Genomic DNA, 18,982 nt, shown 5'->3' with positions numbered 1-18,982 from the left:
TGGCTTGAGATGGTATCTCAGTGTGGTTTTGATTTGCATTTCTCTAGTGATCAGTGATGTTGAGCTTCTTTTCATATGACTGTTGGCCACATGTATGTCTTCTTTTGAAAGTGTTCATGTCCTTTACCTACTTTTTAATGGCTTTTCTTCTTGTAAATTTGTTTAAGTTCCTTACAAATGCTGGATATTAGATCTTCGTTTGATGCATAGTTTGCAAAAATTTTCTCCCATTCCATAGGTTGTCTTTTCACTCTGTTGATAGTTTCCTTTGCTGTGCAGAAGCTCTTTAGTTTAGATAGATCCAATTTGTCAATTTTTGCTTTTGTTGCAATTGCTTTTGGCATCTTTGTCAGGAAATCTTTGCCTGTGCCTATGTCCTGAATGGTATTGCCTAGGTTGTCTTCCATGGTTTTTATAGCTTTTAAGTTTTACATTTAAGTCTTTTTGTGTTAATTGTTGTGTGTGGTATAAGAAAGGGATCCAGTTTCAGTCTTCTGCATATGGCCAGCCAGTTATCTTAGCTCCATTTATTGAATAGGGAATTCTTTCCCCATTGCTTGTTTTTGTTGGGTTTTTCAAAGATCAGATAGTTGTAGGTATGTGGTCTTATTTCTGCATTCTCTATTGTTTGATTGGTCTGTGTGTCTGTTATTGTACCAGTACCATGCTGTTATGGTTACCATAGACCTGTAGTATAGTTTGAATTTGGGTAGTGTGATGGCTCCAGCTTTACTCTTTTTGCTTAGGATTGCCTTGGCTATTTAGGCTCTTTTTGGTTCCATATGAATTTTAAAATAGTTTTTTCTAGTTCTGTGAAGAATCTCAATGGTAGTCTAATAGGAATAGCATTGAATCTATAAATTGCTTGGGGCAGTATAGCCATTTTAATTATATTGATTCTTCTTATCCATGAGTATGGAATGTTTTTCCATTTGTTTGTGTCACCTCTGATTTCTTTGAGCAATGTTTTGTAGTTCTCCTTGTAGAAAATTTTCACCTCCCTACTTAGTTGTATTCCTAGGTATTCCTAGCTATATTGCTAGCTATATTCCTAGGTATGTTTTTTGTGGCAGTTGTGAATAGGAGCATGTTCCTGATTTGGCTGTCAGCTTGGAGCACATTCTTCTATATGTGACATTTTTATGATTGGTATTTCATAAAGTTGGGGTGCGTGTGTGTGTGTGTGTGTGTGTATATATACACGTAGCTAAAGTTGCAGATTTATCATCTTAATAAACTTTTTTTGAGTATTACTATAGACTAAGTGCTATGCTGAGAATACAAGGGTGAAACATGATCAAATCCTTGTGGTCATAGTGTGATGGGAAGAACATACATGTGACATTAGTATAATAAAAGAAAGTATGGTAAATGCACAGGATATAGAGAGGAGGTAATATTTTACCTGGGAACTTGAGGGACTTGAAGCAAGGGAAAGAGAATGGGCATAGTGGAAAAAAATATATACCATTTGAAGATCGGTGAATTGTTCCATGTGAGTGTGATCGATCTGATTGTGTCACTTATCTACAGTAGACTTTTTATTTTAAGATAACTGTAAACTTATAGTCAAAGAAGGCTAAGCATGATGGCTCATGCCTGTAATCTCAGCACTTTGGGAGACTGAGGCAGGAGGATCGCTTGAGGCGAGGAATTTGAGACCAGCCTTGGCAACACAGTAAGACTCCATCTCTATTTTATTAAAACCATTTTTTTAAAGAAAAATTTAAAAAGAAATAATACAAAGATATACTGTGTATCTTTCATATATTTTTCCCCAATGGTAACATCTTGCATAACTATAGTACAATATCACAGTGAGGACATTGACTTTGATACAATTTCTTTGTTATTTTTCTCTCTGGAAGATCTGTCCAATGCTGAAAGTCAGAGGTTGAAGTCTCCAGCTATTATTGCATTGGGACCTATCTCTCTTTGTAGTTCTAATAATATTTCCTTTATATATCAGAGTGCTCCAGTGTTGGGTACATATATATTTAAAATTGTTATATCCTCTTACTGAATTGACCCCTTTATCATTATATAGTGACCTTCTTTGTCTCTTCTTACAGTTTTTGTCTTGAAATCTGTTTTGTCTGATAGAAGTATGGCTACTCCTGCTTTTTTTTTTTGTTTCCATTGACATGGAACATGTTTTTCCATCCCTTTATTTTTAGTTTGTATGTGTCTTTGTAGGTGAAGTGTGTTTCTTGTAGGCACCATATCAATGGGTCTTGTGTTTTCATCCATTCAGCCACTGTGTCTTTTGATTGGAGAGTTTAGCCCATTTACATCAATATCATTATTGATAAGTAAGGACTTCTGCCATTTTGTTGTTTTCTGGTTGTTTTGTGGTGTTCTTTCTTTCCTTCCTTCCTTCCTATCTCCCTTTAGTGAATGTGATTTTCTCTGTTGATATGATTTAGTTTCTTGCTTTTTATTTCTTGTGTATCCATTGTATGTTTTTTGGTTTGAGGTTACCATGAGGCTGGCAAATACTATCTTATAATCCATTATTTTAACCTGATGAGAACTTAACACTGCATAAACACACAAGCAAAAAGAAAACTTCTTTAACTTTGTCATCCCCACTTTTAAATGTTTTGTTGTTTCTGTTTATATCTTACCGTACTGTCTATGTCTTGAAAAGGTGCTGTAATTATTAATTTTGATTGGTTCATTGTTTAGTCTTTCTACTTGGTATAAAAGTAGTTTACATATCACTATTACAGTGTTATAATATTCTGTGTTTTTCTGTTTACTTGCTATTTATTACCTGTGTGTTTTGTACCTTCAGGTGATTACTTATTGCTCATTAACATTCTTTTCTTTCTGATTGAAATACTCCCTTTAGCATTTCTTGTAGGACAGGTCTTGTGTTGATGAAATCCCTCAGCTTTTGTTTGTCTGGGAAAGTCTTTATTTCTCCTTCATATTTGAAGGATATTTTTGTTGGATATACTATGCTAGGGTAAAAGTTTTTTCCTTCAGCACATTAAATATTAGGTTGGTGCAAAAGTTATTGCAGTTTTTGCCATTACTTTTAATATGTCATGCCACTCTCTCGTGGCCTATAATGTTTCTGTTGAAAAGTCAGCTGCTGGATGTATTAGAGCTCCCTGTATATTGTTTATTTTTCTTGCTGCTTTTGGGTTCCTTTCTTTATCTTTGACCTTTGGGAGTTTGGGTATTAAATGCCTTGTGGTGGTCTTCTTTGGGTTAAATCTGCTTGGTGTTCTATAACCTTCTTATATTTGGATATTGATATCTTTCTCTAGGTTTGAGAAGTTCTCTGTTATTATCCCTTTGAATAAACTTTCTACCCCTATCTCTTTTCTACCTCCTCTTTAAGGCCAATAACTCTTAGATTTGCCCTTTTGAGACTGTTTAGGCATGCTTTATTGTTTTTTTTTTTTTTTTTTTGGTCTCCTCTGTGTATTTTCAAATAGCCTGTCTTCAAGCTCACTGATTCTTTCTTCTTCTTGATCAATTATGCTGTTAAGACTCTGATACATTCTTCAAAATGTGAATTGCATTTTTCAGCTCCAGAATTGCTGCTTGATTCTGTTTAACAATTTTAATATCTTTGTTAAATTTATCTGATAGAATCTTGAATTTCTTCTCTGTGTTATCTTGAATTTCTTTGAGTTTTCTTAACACAGCTATTTTGAATTCTCTGTCTGAAAGGTCACATATCTCTGTTTCTCCAGAATTGGTCCCTGTTGCCATATTTCATTCATTTGGTGAGGTTGTTTTTTCCTGGATGATGTTGAGCTAGTAGATGTTCTTTAGTGTCTGGGCATTGAAGAGTTAGTCCATTCTCATGCTACTAATAAAGGCATGCCTGAGACTGAGTAATATATAAAGGAAAGAGGTTGATTGGACTCACAGATCCATGTGACTGGGGAGGCCTCACAATCATGGCAGAATACAAAGGAAGAGCAAAGGGATGTCTTACATGGCAGCAGGCAAGACAGCTTGTGCAGGGGAACTCCCATTTATAAAAATCAGATCTCATGAGTCTTATTCACTACCACAAGACCAGCATGGGAAAGACCCACCCACACGATTCCATTACCTCCCACTGGGTTCCTCCCATGACCCATGGGAATTATTACAATTCAAGGTGAGATTTGGGTGGGGACACAAAGCCAAATCACATCATTCCTCCCCTGGCCCCTCCCAGAAATCTAATGTTCCTTTCACATTTCAAAACACCATCGTGCCTTCCCAGCAGTCCCCAAAGTCTTAACTCATTTTGGCATTAACTCAAAAGTCCACAGTCCAAAGTCTCATTTGAGACAAGGCAAGTCCCTTCTGCCTATGAGCCTGTAAAATCAAAAGCAAATCAGTTACTTCCTAGATACAATGGAGGTACAGGAATGACGTAAATAAACCCACTCTAATTGGGAAAAATTGGCCGAAACGAAAGGGCTACAGGCCCCATGCAAGTCCAAAATCCAGCAGGACAGCCAAATCTTAAAGCTCTGAAATGATCTCCTTTGATTCTATGTCTCACCTCCAGGTCATGCTGATGTGAGAGGTGGGTTCACATGGTCTTGGGCAGCTCTGGCCCTGTGGCTTTGCAGTGTATGGCCTCCCTCCCAACTGCCTTCATGGGCTGGCATTGAGTGTCTGCGTCTTTTCCGGGCACACAGTGCAAACTGTTGGTGGATCTACCATTCTGGGGTCTGGAGGATGGTGGCCCTCTTCTCACAGCTCCACTAGGCAGTGCCCCAGTGGGGACTCTGTGGGGGCTCCAACACCACATTTCCCTTCCTCACTGCTCTAGCAGAGGTTCTCCATGAGTGCCCTGCCCCTGCAGCAAACTTCTGTCTGGATATCCAGGAGTTTCCATACATACTCTGAAATCTAGGCAGAGTTTCCCAAACCTCAATTCCTGACCTCTGTGCACCTGCAGGCTCAACACCACGTGGAAGCTGCCAAGGCTTCAGAGGGACTTGCACCCTCTGAAGCCATGGCCCAAGCTGTGCCTTGCCCCCCTTTACCCGTGGCTGGAGCAGCTGGAACACAGGACACCAAGTCCCTAGGCTGTACACAGCAGGGGGACCCTGGGCCCCAGCCCACAAAAACATTTTTTTTCCCCTAGGCCTCCAGGCCTATGATGGGAGGGACTGCCGTGAAGGTCTCTGACATGCCCTGGAGACATTTTCTCCATTGTCTTGGCGATTAACATTTGGCTCATCATTACTTATGCAAATTTCTGCAGCCAGCTTGAATTTCTCCCCAGAAAATGGGTTTTCTTTTCTATCGCATCATCAGGCTGCAAATTTTCCAAACTTTTATGCTCTGCTTCCCCTTGAATGCTTCGCTGCTTGGAAATTTTTTCCCCCGGATACCCTAAATCATCTCTCTCAAGTTCAAAGTTCCACAGATCTCTGGGGCAGGGGCAAAATGCCACCAGTCTCTTTGCTAAAACATAGCAAGAGTCACCTTTGCTCCATGTCCCAACAAATTCCTCATCTCCGTCTGAGACCACCTCAACCAGGACTTTATTGTCCACACTATCACCATTTTGGTCAATCCCATTCAACAAGTCTCTAAGAAGTTCCAGACTTTGCCACATCTTGCTATCTTCTTCTGAGCCCTCCAAACTGTTCCAACCTCTGCCTGTTACCCAGTTCCAAAGTTGCTTCCACATTTTCAGTATCTTTACAGCAGCACCCCACTCTACTGGTACCAATTTACTGTATTAGTTCATTCTTATGCTGCTAATAAAGACATACCCGAGACTGGGTAATATATAAAGCAAAGAGGTTTAATGAACTCACAGTTCCACATGGCTGGAAAGGCCTCACAATCATGGTAGAAAACAAAGGAAGAGCAAAGGGATATCTTATATGGCAGCAGGCAAAAGAACTTGTGCAGGGGAACTGTAAGACTTATTCACTACCAGGAGAACAGCATGGGAAAGACCTGCCCCCATGATTCAGTTACCTCCCATTGGATCCCTCCCATGACACGTGGGAATTATAATTCAAGGTGAGATTTGGGTGGGGACACAGAGCCAAACCATATGAGGTAGATATTGTAGTCTTCACTACCTGGGCTTTTTTGTACCCATCCTTCTTGGGAAGGCTTTCCAGATATTTGAAAGGACTTGGGTATTGTGACATAAGCTGTATCTGCTTTAGGGGGCACCCTAAGGTTAGTAATGCTGTTGTTCTTGCAAACTCATAGAGGTACCTCCTGGATGGTCTCGGACAATATCTGGGAGAATCCTCTGGACCCCAAGTGGAGACTCTTGTTCTCTTCCCTTACTTTCTCCCAAATAGAGTCTCTCTTTCTGTTCTGAGCCACCTAAAGCTGGGAGTGGAGTGCAGCTACCACCACTATGACTGTGCTGGGTCAGATCTGAAGCTAGCATATCACTGGGTCTTGCCCAAGCCCTGCTGTAACCACCCCCTGGCTACTGTGTATGTTTGCTCAAAGCCCTGGGCTCTACAATTAGCAGGTGGCAAAGCCAGCCAGGCTTGTGTCCTTCCCTTCAGGGTGGCAAGTTCCCACAGGCCCTAGGTGGGTCCAGAGGTGCCATCCAGGAGTCAGGGACTGGAGTCAAGCACCTTAGAAGTCTACCTGGTGTTCTATTGTACTGTGGCTGAGCTGACACTCAAAGCATAACTTGTAGTGCTTCCCACTGTTCCTTCCCCTTTCCAAAGGTGGAGGAGCCTTATCCCACAACCACCATCACCATGGGCCATGAGGAGTTCTGCCAGCCATCCCATGTATGATTTATATGATAAAAGTCTATAGATATGCCCCCTTACTGGATGACATGCAAATAAGTAATTTTGAATATTTCCAAGTCTGCAAGTAAAGGTTCTGAAACACAGTATAGAATGACCACAGAGATCTATACCAAATGCTTTCTGATCCTAAACTAATTATGGACTTTGGATTCTTTTTCACTCCCAATCTGTGTTCATATCAGGAGAGATATCCATCTTTTTCCTATTTTATTTTTAAAATTTTTAAAATTTTCTTAGAGACAGGTTTCACTTTGTCAGTCAGGCTGGATTGCAGTGGCATGGTCATGGCTCACTGCAGCCTGGAACTGCTAAGCTCAAGTGATCCTCTCACCTCAGCTTCCCAAGTAGATAGGACTTACAGGAACATGCCACTATGCTCAGCTAATTTGAAAATTTTTTCTGTAGAAACAAGCTTGGTATGTTGTCCAGGCTGGATTGAACTCCTGGCCTCAAGCAATCCTCCCACCATGGCTTCCTAAAATACTGGGATTACAGGTATGAGCCATCATGCATAGTCATTCTTCCTATTTTAAAGGGAAGTAATTTTCTACCAGGCCTTGAAATATGGAATAAGAATTAGTCTTTGGGCTGTGGCATTAAGGGGAAGACCTGGTCCAAGAAGCAATTAGCAGCAGGCTCTTACAGCTGGAGTTAACCCTATATCCAATAAAGTGTTAGCCCACATACTGAATACCATGATATCTATCCAATTAAGTGTGGCCTTAATATTGTGCCAGACATTCTTTTCCCTAAGTTTCTGGCAGTAATGTTGGTCTTTGATTTATATAAATTGTTGTAAAATTAATTCTTACCTTCAAATTTAAGGCTTGAAAATAAATAGTATGCATTATAACCTACTTTAGTAGCATGCTTAAGCATTATAAAAATGTTTATAGGCCAGGCGCAGTGGCTCACGCCTGTAATCCCAGCACTTTGGGAGGCTGAGGAGGGCAGATCACAAGGTCTGGAGATCAAGACCATCCTGGCTAACACGGTGAAACCTGTCTCTACTAAAAATACAAAAAATTAGCCGGGCATGGTGGCACACGCCTGTAGTCCCAGCTACTTGGGAGGCTGAGGCAGGAGAATTGCTTGAACCCAGGAGGCAGAGGTTGCAGTGAGCTGAGATCGCACCACTGCATTCCAGCCTGGGTGACAGAGCAAGACTCCGTGTCAAAAAAAAAAGTTTATATGTTTTAAACGTTAATTTTATTCTAACAATTTTTATTATAGATAAATGCCAAAGTGCTTTAAAATTATCCCAAGTACATTTTATATTTATTTTACTAGAAACTGTAAGTTGTTTTAAAAATTCCTTTATGGATAGACAGATTCTTTCCTTCCTTCCCTCCCTCCCTCCCTACCTCCCTTCCTTCCTTCCTTCCTTTTTTAGATGGAGTTTTGCTCTTGTCGCCCAGGCTGGAGTGCAATGGCACAATCTCGGCTCACTGCAACCTCCGCCTTCTGGGTTCAAGTGAATCTCCTGCCTCACCCCCCTGAGTAGCTGGGGTTGCAGGCGCCCGTCACCATGCCCAGCTAATTTTTATATTTTTAGTTTTCTTATCAAGCAGCTAATAATTTGAACATAATTTTACTTATGATGTTTTTCCCAATGTATATTGCCTTTTTGTATGAGTCAATGGGATTGCAGGCAGCTGACATATCATAGAAAAATATTTTTTCAAGGCTATGCAGTAGAGAAAGAAGTAAAAGTTGTTAGAAAAGAGGTATGGCAAGACTGTTAATTGTGAGCACAGCTATTATGTATTTTGTAGGCTTTTCATTTTTGAGGCTTGTTGTTTAGTTCAATCTTACATTTATTTTTCCAATAAACAGGGCACCAAGATTCTGTGTTACTCATTCAGCCTCAACAAAATATGCTAGTGCTGAACTGAAATTCTGGCACCTCCGTCAAGCAAAACCAAGGAAGGATATTGACCCTTTTCCACAAATGGCAACCCTCTTGCCATTAAGACCCAAATCTTGCATTCCACAGATACCTGAGATCCAGGTAGGGTGTACATTCATGCTGTGATCTCTACTAAGTTTGTAGTAAAATATGTATGCTTGAGTGTTTGTGCACTGATAATTTTCATTATAAGCTTTGTTGTGATTTTTGCTAATGTACAAGCTGCAACATTTAGGAAATAAGAAAACCTACAGTCTGTTCTCTACCAAGCAGCCAAAGTGAGCCTTTAAAAATATACAATCATGGCCGGGCGCGGTGGCTCATGCCTGTAATCCCAGCATTTGGGAGGCCAAGGCAGGCAGATCATGAGGTCAGGAGATCAAGACCATCCTGGCTAACACGGTGAAACCCCGTCTCTACTAAAAATACAAAAAATTAGCAGGGCGTGGTGGCGGGCACCTGTAGTCCCAGCTACTCGGGAGGCTGAGGCAGGAGAATAGTGTGAACCCAGGAGGTGGAGCTTACGGTGAGCTGAGATCGCGCCACTGCACTCCAGCCTGGGCGACAGAGCGAGACTCTGTCTCAAAAAAAAGAAAACATATAAATATAAATATATATATACATTTATATATATTTATATTTATATATAAATATATAAATATATATTTATATATAATTATATATTTATATATGTTTATAGATATATAAACATATATAAATATATATAAACATTTATATATAAATATATAAATATATAAATATATATAAATATATGTATAAATATATAAATATATAAATATATAAATACATGTATATATTATGTATAAATATATTATATATATTATATTATATATAAAATATATATAAATATATATATAATATATATAATATAATATATATTTATATTATATAAATATATATAAATATATATAATATATATTTATATATAATATAAACTTAATATATATTTATATATAATATAAATATATATTATATATATTTATATTACATATATAATATATATATTTATATATATATATTTATATATATATATAAATATATATAATATATATTTATATATAATATAAATATATAATATATAAATGTATATATATAATATAAATATATATATACATTTATATAATATATATTTATATATAATATAAATATATAATATATAAATGTATATATATAATATAAATATATATATATAAATATATATAAAATCATGTCACTCATCTTCTGAAAATTCTCCTGTGGTCTTCTTTTTCACTCAGAATAAAATCCAAAGTCTTTACACAGTTGTATAAGCTCCTGCTAACCCTCTGACTTCATTTCCTACCACTCTAGCTTACTGCATTCCAACCACATTGGTCTCCTTGCTCTTCTTTGAAGACACCACAGAAAAATCTCCAGGGCTTTGTGCTTGCTGTTTGCCTTGCTTAGAGCACTCTTCCTCCAGATATGCAGATGGCTTTCCCTCTCACTTCCTTAGGTGTCTGCTCAAGTGCCACTTAATCAGAGAGGCTATTCTTGAGGCTTATTATTTCTATATAAGCACACTTACGTAGAATAGCACACATACCTTCCATCACTATCTATACCCTTTGCCCTCCTTTATTTTGCTTTACTATATTTATTACCATGTGATTTATCTATTTATTGTCTTTTACCTCCTACTAGAATGTAAAGAACTTTTCTTTAAGTGCATTTCACCAGTGCCTAGAACAGTGCCTGGCACATAATAGTTGCTGAGTAAGTATAAATTGAATGAATGAGTGAGAAGTAGCAATAGCTGAATTATAAGTCATGAGCATTTTTTCAAATGGGGAAAACAGTACAAAAATATAAAGGGGGAAAGTTCAAAAAGAGAAGAAAAGTTAACTAACTTTATAGAGAAGAAATAAATAACCCTACATTTTGGCATAGAGCTGCAGTAACTGTAGATACGACCTGTGTTTCAGAAGTAAAGAGCCTTATTAATCATAGTAGCCCTTAAAGGTGTCACCTGTTAACTGTTATTGGCCATATAGTCACATACAACCTCTTGGAAAGATTGCTTTATATTCAGGATGTCTTATTTTAAAAGGCAGAAGATATATAATGTGGTTTTTAAAGTTTTACTTCCACAAGCAGTGTTTTAGAGCTGGAGGGACCTTAACCCTGTCTGTAGTTTAACCCTGGAAACATTAGAATCACCTGCAGAACTGTTCAGACATACAGGGGTCCCGCCTTCAGAGATTCTGATTTAATTGATCTGGAATGGGTCAGGGTCACTCTGTAAAATCAGGGGGTTGGCTTACAACTGAAGTTCTCAACGCTTCCTGAACATTAGAGCCACATTTTAGAACCTGCAACTTATTAAGATTCTCAGGTGATTCATATGTGAAACACTGCTGTAGACTGGTGGTTCTCAAGCTTTAGCATTCAGAAAAGTCAGCTGAAGAGCTTGTTAAAATAGAGATTCCTGGGCTTCACCCAGAGATCAAAATCCAGTAGTTCTGGGATGGAACCCAAGGACTCATTTGCTTTTCTTTTTTTCCTTTTTTTTTTTTTTTTGGAGATGGAGTTTCGTTTTTGTTGCCCAGGCTGGAGTGCAATGGCATGGTCTCGGCTCACCACAACCTCCGCCTCCCAGGTTCAGGCAATTCTCCTGCCTCAGTCTCCCAAGTAGCTGGTACTACAGGCACCCACCACCACGCGTGGCTAATTTTTTTTTGTATTTTTAGTAGAGATGGGATTTCACCATGTTGGCCAGGCTGGTCTCGAACTCCTGACCCAGGTGATCTGCCCACCTTGGCCTCCCAAAGTGCTGGGATTACAGGCTTGAGCCACCACGCCTAACCTCATTTGCATTTCTAACAAGCTCTCTCCCTGGTGATGCTCTTGCTGCTGCTTTGGGGACCACATTTTAAGTTAATGTACTTTAGTGCACGAATGTTTCCTCATCTTGGAGCTGTAGTACAGGGAGCACATCATCTGATAACATATGAACATTTGTACAAACAACGTTATTAAGCTGAAAATAAAGGGGGAAGAAAAAATAAGTGACGTGCTTGATGAAAGGAACTCGAATAAGAGAACAATGCCAAAGGAGTGGGTAGAGATTAGCTTGTGTGAAAAAGTGGTATAAACCTGACTTCTCATCTGTTGTTTTCATTTGACTTCCTGAAAATCATTACCATATGCTGTCATTGGTGTTATCTAGTTGGACAGCTCATTCTGGTCTCACTGTCTATCTCCTTGGCAGAAAATACTCTAAGGAATAGAGCTCAATTCCATTTTATTTTTCCATACAGAAACTAAGGTATAACTTATATACAGCAAAATTCACCCTTTTTAGTGTATAGTTCTGTAAATTTGGACAAAAGTATACGTTGTGTATCCACCATCACACTCATGCTGGAGAGCAGTTCCTTTATACCGCCCTCTGCTACAATCCACTGTGACCCTTCCTCAGGCTTTTTTGTTTTGTTTTTGTTTCCCCACCCATCCCCATCAGTTACTTTCTGGGTACTTCTAGCTTTCACCTAAGCCAGCAAGCTCAAAAAGTCTAATATAGGCCCTTGTCTACATGATATGTTAATTTTTTTTATTTTAAGAAAACTTAAAAAATTATTGTGGTAGAAAACATAAAATTTGTCATCTTAATCATTTTTTATATGTATGGGTTCAATAGTATTAGCTATATTCACAATGTTGTGAAACAGATCTCTAGAACTTTCTCATCTTGCAAATATGACTCTGCCCATTAAAGACCAACTCTCCTTTTCCCCATCCCCACAGCCCCTGGTAACTACCACCCTACTTTCTGTTTCTATAAATTTGGCTACTTTTGTATTATATACTTTTAATAATAAGCTCAGCCTCTTGTGGTAACTCTCATTTATAGAGTGTTGTTTAATGTCATGCTGTGTTCTGAATTACTAAAACAGATGTAAGCCCTTATATATGGGAAGTTATATATAGAATATACTTGTTATTAATTTTCTTTATAGAATTCTGAAAAAATTATTAGCAGTTATTACATAGAGTATATATAAGGTTTTATTGTTTGTTCTGGATAATAAAACATTAAAAGTATATTCCTTGCTTTCTTGCAATGTATATAGTATTCTAATGGAAGTTGACGTATTAGAAAAGTTTTGTATGTTTGTTTTTGAAATTATAAAAATAATAAAACTACTGTAAATTTGGAAACTGGAGAAGAGACAAATCACTTCTGATCTTACCTACTTCCAGACAACTACTAACTTATTTTAGGCTGCTTCTGTGAATTTTTTGTATTACTGTACTTAGACTTTTGTTTTCTGATTATCTCTTTTATCATAAGGATTTTTCCATGTGTGTCATCATTTTTGTAACTACTACTTTTAAGTATTATATAATGTTACATTTATGTATATCCCATTCTCCATTTGGACATTTAGTTGTTTATACTTTTTTTAATCCATGCATCTCATATTCTGGATTTAAATTGTTAACTTTTACCATAAATAACTCTAAGAATGGGAAAAATAACCATGAAATAAATGTCCCAAAATGGAAGGAAATAGTGCTGTTAAGATATAGAGCCCTTCTTATGTGGACCAAGGGTATCTTTGTTTCATTTCCCTGCCCTGTGACCGCTGACACCCACACCCCCCCCCCCCAGTACACACACAGCCCTCGCCACACATACATACATCTAGCTCTAATACCTATTGAGTTATAGAATAAAGAATAGTTTTTACAATGTTCTTTCTCCAGGAAAGAGTCTTCTTTCACAATGGTGGAAGTAAGGATATAAACCTTTTGCTCTTCCTTTTTTACAGTCTAAATTGCTGTTTGATTCCACTTTGCAGCTTGCATAAAAGTAGGAGTTGGAGAAAGAAAAAATTTCTATTCTATCGGGAAGCATTGTAGGAGGCAAAGGGAAAGAAAAAGTACTCGAGTGATGAGAACAAATTTGAGGTATAGGTGCAGAGCTGTGCTTTTTTCTCTCTCATTTTCATTTTGCTTATGTTACCATCTTTTAGAAAGAAGAATTCAGCTTATCACAACCTCCTAAATCTCCCAATAAATCACCTGAAGTAAAAACAGCAACTCAAAAGCCTTGGAAGAGGGAGCTTTTGTATCCAGGTTCTTCTAAGGATGATGTGATTGAGAAAGGGTAGGTGCAACTTTTTGTGTGTTAAGTGCTTTTCTGCAATACTAAGCGTTTTAGAGAATTTAAAAACTAAACAGAAATTAAAAACTAGTACTTTGATATTTTTACATGGGTTCTTAATTTTCAATGACATGTATTAGAGGCTTATACTTTGCATGAATACTCTAAATTAGGAGTAGAGTTCCAGATATTAGTAATTTTAAAGAGATGATGCCTCTGATCTCCAGCTTCTCAAGACTTCTCTGAGAAGATTGCCCTCTAATTCTTTTTTGGCTCTATTCAATAATTCTATATTTCTCAAATTTGAGAACTTATAAGACTCTCAAGAATATTGTCAAGAATATTGTTACTGACCAGACACGGTGGCTCAGAGCTGTAATCGCAACATTTTGGAGGCCAGGGCAGGCAGATTGCTTGAGCCTAGGAGCTTGAGACCAGCCTAGGTAATATACTGAGATCATGTCTCTACAAAAGTTTTAAAAAATTAGCCGAGTGTGGTGGCACGTGCCTGTAGTATCAACTACTCGGAAGGCTGAGGGATAAGAATCATTTGAACCTGGGAGGCAGAGTTGCAGTGAGCCAAGGTCATTTCACTGCACTCTAGCCTGGGCGACAGAGTGAGGCGCCATCTAAAAAAAAAAAAACAACAAAAAATGGTATGAAGGGTTTACCAGTGTCTTTGACTCTCGTAAGCAAAGCCTCAGGAAAAAGCAGCCTCAAATGCCGAAGTCACCTCTGTGAATTCTTATCCTCTGGGTTTTGGCTGAGTTATTCTTGACTACATTGTTAACACGCAGATGCCTTTAAGCAGATTTATTTTTGTAAGATTTTTCAGCTTATCTAGTTGCCTTCTACCTGAGATTGATCCAAATCACCTTCTCTGCCATTTCCAAAAGTAGCAGTTAATGAGCTTTTGTGGCATTGACACTTTGCTTGCATTGTATAAATTAATTCTTTTTTTTTTAAATTGCAACACCGTTCTGAAGGCACATGTATCTGTTAATTCTTACTGGATCCCCATGAAGAAAGCATTATCATCATTTTTCAAGTGATAAAACAAGTGAAAAGACATATAGTCATGAGTTGACAGAAAAGTTGAATTTTGAAAACTATACATTGTTATGGCTAGAGTATTACAGTGAAAAAGCAGGAGATGAGCTGAAAAGATAAGTGAGGTTCAGAATGCAATTTCTTATCTGTCATATTAAAGAATCTGGAGATTATTCTCTATGAACTCAAGAACAGCTGGAGAGTTTTTCGTGTGTCATTTACTGAAATTGTTTTATTCTTAAAAATTAGAAATATAAACATAGTTCAAAAATAGTGGCATGCTATACACTTGTTTTGTGCCTTGTTTTTTTATTTTAAATTTTTATTAAAATATCTTAGATTTTTTCCATAGCGGTGATTGTGCTATAGCAATAGATATACCGTAATCTATTTTGATTCTTATTCTTGTCATCTTGCCTCCTCCTATGTCTGCTTCTTTCATTTTATACCATACTTTGCATTTGTACTCTATTGATGGACGTGACATTGTTTCTGTTTTTTTCTGTTACAAACAATGTTATAGTGGATATTCTTATACATTGCTCTATTTCATATATATATATATATATATCCCCATAAAGAAAACATTATCTTCATTTTTCAGGTGATGAAACAAGTGAAAGGACATACAGGCATGAGTTGAGAGAAAAGTTGAATTATTCAACATTAATTCAACAATTAATATTGTTGAATATATATATTTATATATCATATATATGATAAATTCCTAAAAGAATTTTTGAGTCAAAATTCATGTGCTTTTTAAATTTTGCTAGATAATATCAAATTGTCTTTCATAGGAGTTATAACAACTTATACTTCCTTCAGCTTGTATAAGAGTGCCTTTTTTTAACCATTCCTTCACCAACATAGTATGCATTACCCTTTCTAAACATATATTTTAAAAACAGTATTTCTTATTTTGACTGAAGTTTAACTTTTAAAAAATCTGTTTAAGAACTATTTCTACATTATTTTCTGTGTATTTGTTATTCTCAGAAGGAGGAAAAGCAGGACTGGAGGAGGCAGATGATTTTAATTTGGGGTGCTTCCTAGGTGAATGCTCCGGGGTATAGTACAGTATCTGGCACATAGTATGTGTTCAATTAATATTCGTTGAATGAAGGAATATAGAGCCTAAGGTACTCTTTTTTTTTTCTTTTTTGTTTTTTTTGAATGTCTCACTCTCTTGCCCAGACTGGAGTGCTATGGCGTGCAGCCTTGAACTTCTGGGCTCAAGTGATCCTCCCACCTCAGCCTCCCAAGTAACTAGGACTACAGGTGTGTGCCACCATGCCTGACTAATTTTTTTTTTTGTAGAGATGGGTTCTCGTAATGTTGCCCAGGCTGGTCTTGAACTCCTGGCCTCAAGCAATCCTCCCACCTCCCAAAGTGCTGGGATTACAGGCATGAGCCACCAAGCCCAGCCAGTACTCCAGGGATGAGATGAAACTATGTTGGGTTTCAGTTTCTCTACATCCGAATTTTTTGTGTGTTGACAATGTGAATTTTATCTCAATAAAAAATGTAAAACTACATTAGGATATATATTAGGATATACATGTTCAAAACAGTTGAAATCTAGGTTTGGAGCCCGGGAGAGAGATCAATTACAAGTAGAAAATCGAGGAAGCATTACACTTCAGTGCGTAGTTGAAGCTGTGGGCATGGATGAGATGATCATGAGAGAGAGAAGGAGCAGTATATAATGAGAACTAAGTTATCAAGGTTTACAGTAAAGGCAGAGAATAAGGAACTTGAAGAGAAGACCAAGAAAGGATAATCTGAAAAAAAAAAAAAAAAGGGTAATCTGAGAGATGGGAGATGTACAAATAAGGAAAGAGTGGTGTCACAGAAGCCAAAGGAAGGAAGAATTTTAGGCTGGGCATGGTGGCTCATGCCTGTAATTCCAGCACTTTGGGAGGCCGAAGTGGGTGGATCACTTGAGGTTAGGAGTTTCAGGCCAGCCTGGCCAACATGGTGAAACCCCGTCTCTACTAAATGTACAAAAATTAGCCAGGCATGATGGCTCACGCCTGTAATCCCAGCTACTCGGGAGACTGATGCAGGAGAATACCTTTAACCCAGGAGGCAGAGGTTGCAGTGAGCCCAAATCGTGCCACTGCACTCCAGCCTGGGCGACAGAGTGAGGCTCTCAAAAAACAAACAAACGAACAAACAAAAAAACCAGAATGAGCAGAATGAGTTGGGAAGTGTCCCCTCCCCTTCTAATTTTGTAAGAATTTGGGAAGAACTGCATATTAGTTCTTCTTTAAGTACTTGATAGAGTTCACCAGTGAATCCTTTTGGGCCCAGGCCTTTTATTTGTGTGGGGAGATATCAAATTATTGATTTAATCTCTACTTGTTATAGATCTATTCAGGTTTTCTTTCTTTTTGAGTAATTTTTGGTAATTTGTGTCTCTCTAGGAATTTGTTCATTTCATCAAATTACCTAATTTGTTTGCATATAGTTCTTCATTCCTAAGTATTCCTTCATAATCCTTTTAATTTCTGTAAGGTTGGTATTGAGGTATCCTCTTTTATTCCTGATTTAAGTAATTTGAGTCTTCTCTTTTTCTTGGTTAGTCTAGCTAAAGATTTTTGTTGTTTTTGTGGTTTTTTTTGTTTTGTTTTGTTTTTTGTTTTTTTTTTGAGACAGAGTCTCACTCTGCCCAGCCTGGAGTGCAGTGGCGCAATCTTGGCTCACTGCAACCTCCACCTCATGAGTTCAAGCGATTCTCCTGCCTCAGCCGCCCAAGCAGCTGGGATTACAGGTGCCTGCCACCACGCCCAGCTCATTTTTGTATTTTTAGTAGAGACGGGGTTTCACCATGTGGACCAGGCTGGTCTCAAACTCCTGACCTCACGTGATCCACCCACCTCAGCCTCCCAAGTGCTGGGATTATAGGCGTGAGCCACCGTGCCCAGCCACTAAAGGTTTCTCTTGGTTAGTCTAGCTAAAGGTTTTTGTTCTCATCAGAAAGAGTATTTTTAATGTGAAGACTTGAGTCTGTTGATATGCCTAGAATAGAATCCAGAGGAAATGGAGAAGCTGAAGATATATGAGAAAAAACAAAGGTCTTCATATTCAAAGGAGAATAGAGGGACAGGTTCAAGAGCTAAGGGAATTAGATTAACCACGGGCAGGAGGTGGGGCACTTCTTCCTGAGACAACATGGAAAGAAGTAAGGATGGGTACAGGTGGATATGTTTGTTGTTCATACCAAGAATGCTTTCAGCTGTAAATACCAGAAACCTAACTAGCAATGGCTTAGATGAATTGACCTAATTTTTCTCACATAACAAGAAATCCGATAATAGGCAACTGCCAGTGTTGGTACAATAGATCAGAAAGATTAGGGCCTGAATCTTTGTGAGGCTCTTGGCCTTTCCCTCGTGGTCAGCAGTGTTGCGGCTCCTAATATCAGGCTTTCAAGTCAGAATGGAGGAGGAAGGGCAATTTCCATTAACCCTCTCCCTCTTGTCAGGAAAGCAAGCTTCCTCAGAAGCTCCCTAGCACATTTCATTTTGTATCTCATTAGTCACAACTGTGTCTCATGGCTATGTCTCGCTGCAAGGGAGTCTTAGAAGGTTAATGTTTAGCTTTTTCAGGATCTCAGTGGTACTGTATATAGAAGCATGCCATTTGGCTACATGAGGAAATGGAAACTGAAGCATGTTGTACATACATTTTGTGTGAGAAGAACCTGCAAGGTAATCTGCTGGTGGATTGGAATGGAGGAATATTGGCAAGGTAGAATAGGCATGTTTTATGGAGCAAGAAAATAAGGCTTTAGAATAATTGCAGCGTGGGTATGGGAGAGGGAGCTGGATAAAAAAATAGAAAGAGATAATATCCAAAGTCATTAGTCTAACTCCAAAGTCTTCCATTATGTCACCCCAAACTAATCTATATAATTCCCTATGAATCTCACCTCTGTGAGGATTAAATATTATAATATGAATTATATCTAGCACAGTGTTTGGTATGTAGTATATAATGTTCACTTTTTAATGTTAGTGTCTTCCTGCCCTAAGCAAATTATGTTTGCTGCCTTTTAAACAAGGATTTCCATACCTACCTTCATTTATTGCTCACTAT

At 37.9% G+C, this 18,982-nt stretch overlaps 1 protein-coding gene across 24 annotated transcripts in view; it reads left to right on the top strand.

Annotated features, from left to right (window-relative positions):
• Positions 1 to 18,982, top strand: part of RGS22 (regulator of G protein signaling 22) — a 173,232-nt gene that overhangs the window by 45,784 nt on the left and 108,466 nt on the right. For all 24 annotated transcript variants that reach the window (XR_001720326.4, XM_016959721.4, XM_016959719.3 and 21 more), the window contains 2 exons: positions 8,607 to 8,781; positions 13,698 to 13,831. Coding sequence is in view for 23 of the 24 variants with exons in the window: in XM_016959721.4 (XP_016815210.1) it covers positions 8,607 to 8,781; positions 13,698 to 13,831 (309 nt within the window). In the remaining variant the exon portion in view is untranslated. The remainder of the gene's footprint in view (positions 1 to 8,606; positions 8,782 to 13,697; positions 13,832 to 18,982) is intronic.

The sequence above is a fragment of the Pan troglodytes genome, chromosome 7 (assembly GCF_028858775.2).
Source record: "Pan troglodytes isolate AG18354 chromosome 7, NHGRI_mPanTro3-v2.0_pri, whole genome shotgun sequence".
Taxonomy (NCBI): domain Eukaryota; kingdom Metazoa; phylum Chordata; class Mammalia; order Primates; family Hominidae; genus Pan; species Pan troglodytes.
The sequence above is the reverse complement of the archived record's forward strand: the minus strand, read 5'-3'. Positions and strand labels throughout refer to the sequence as shown.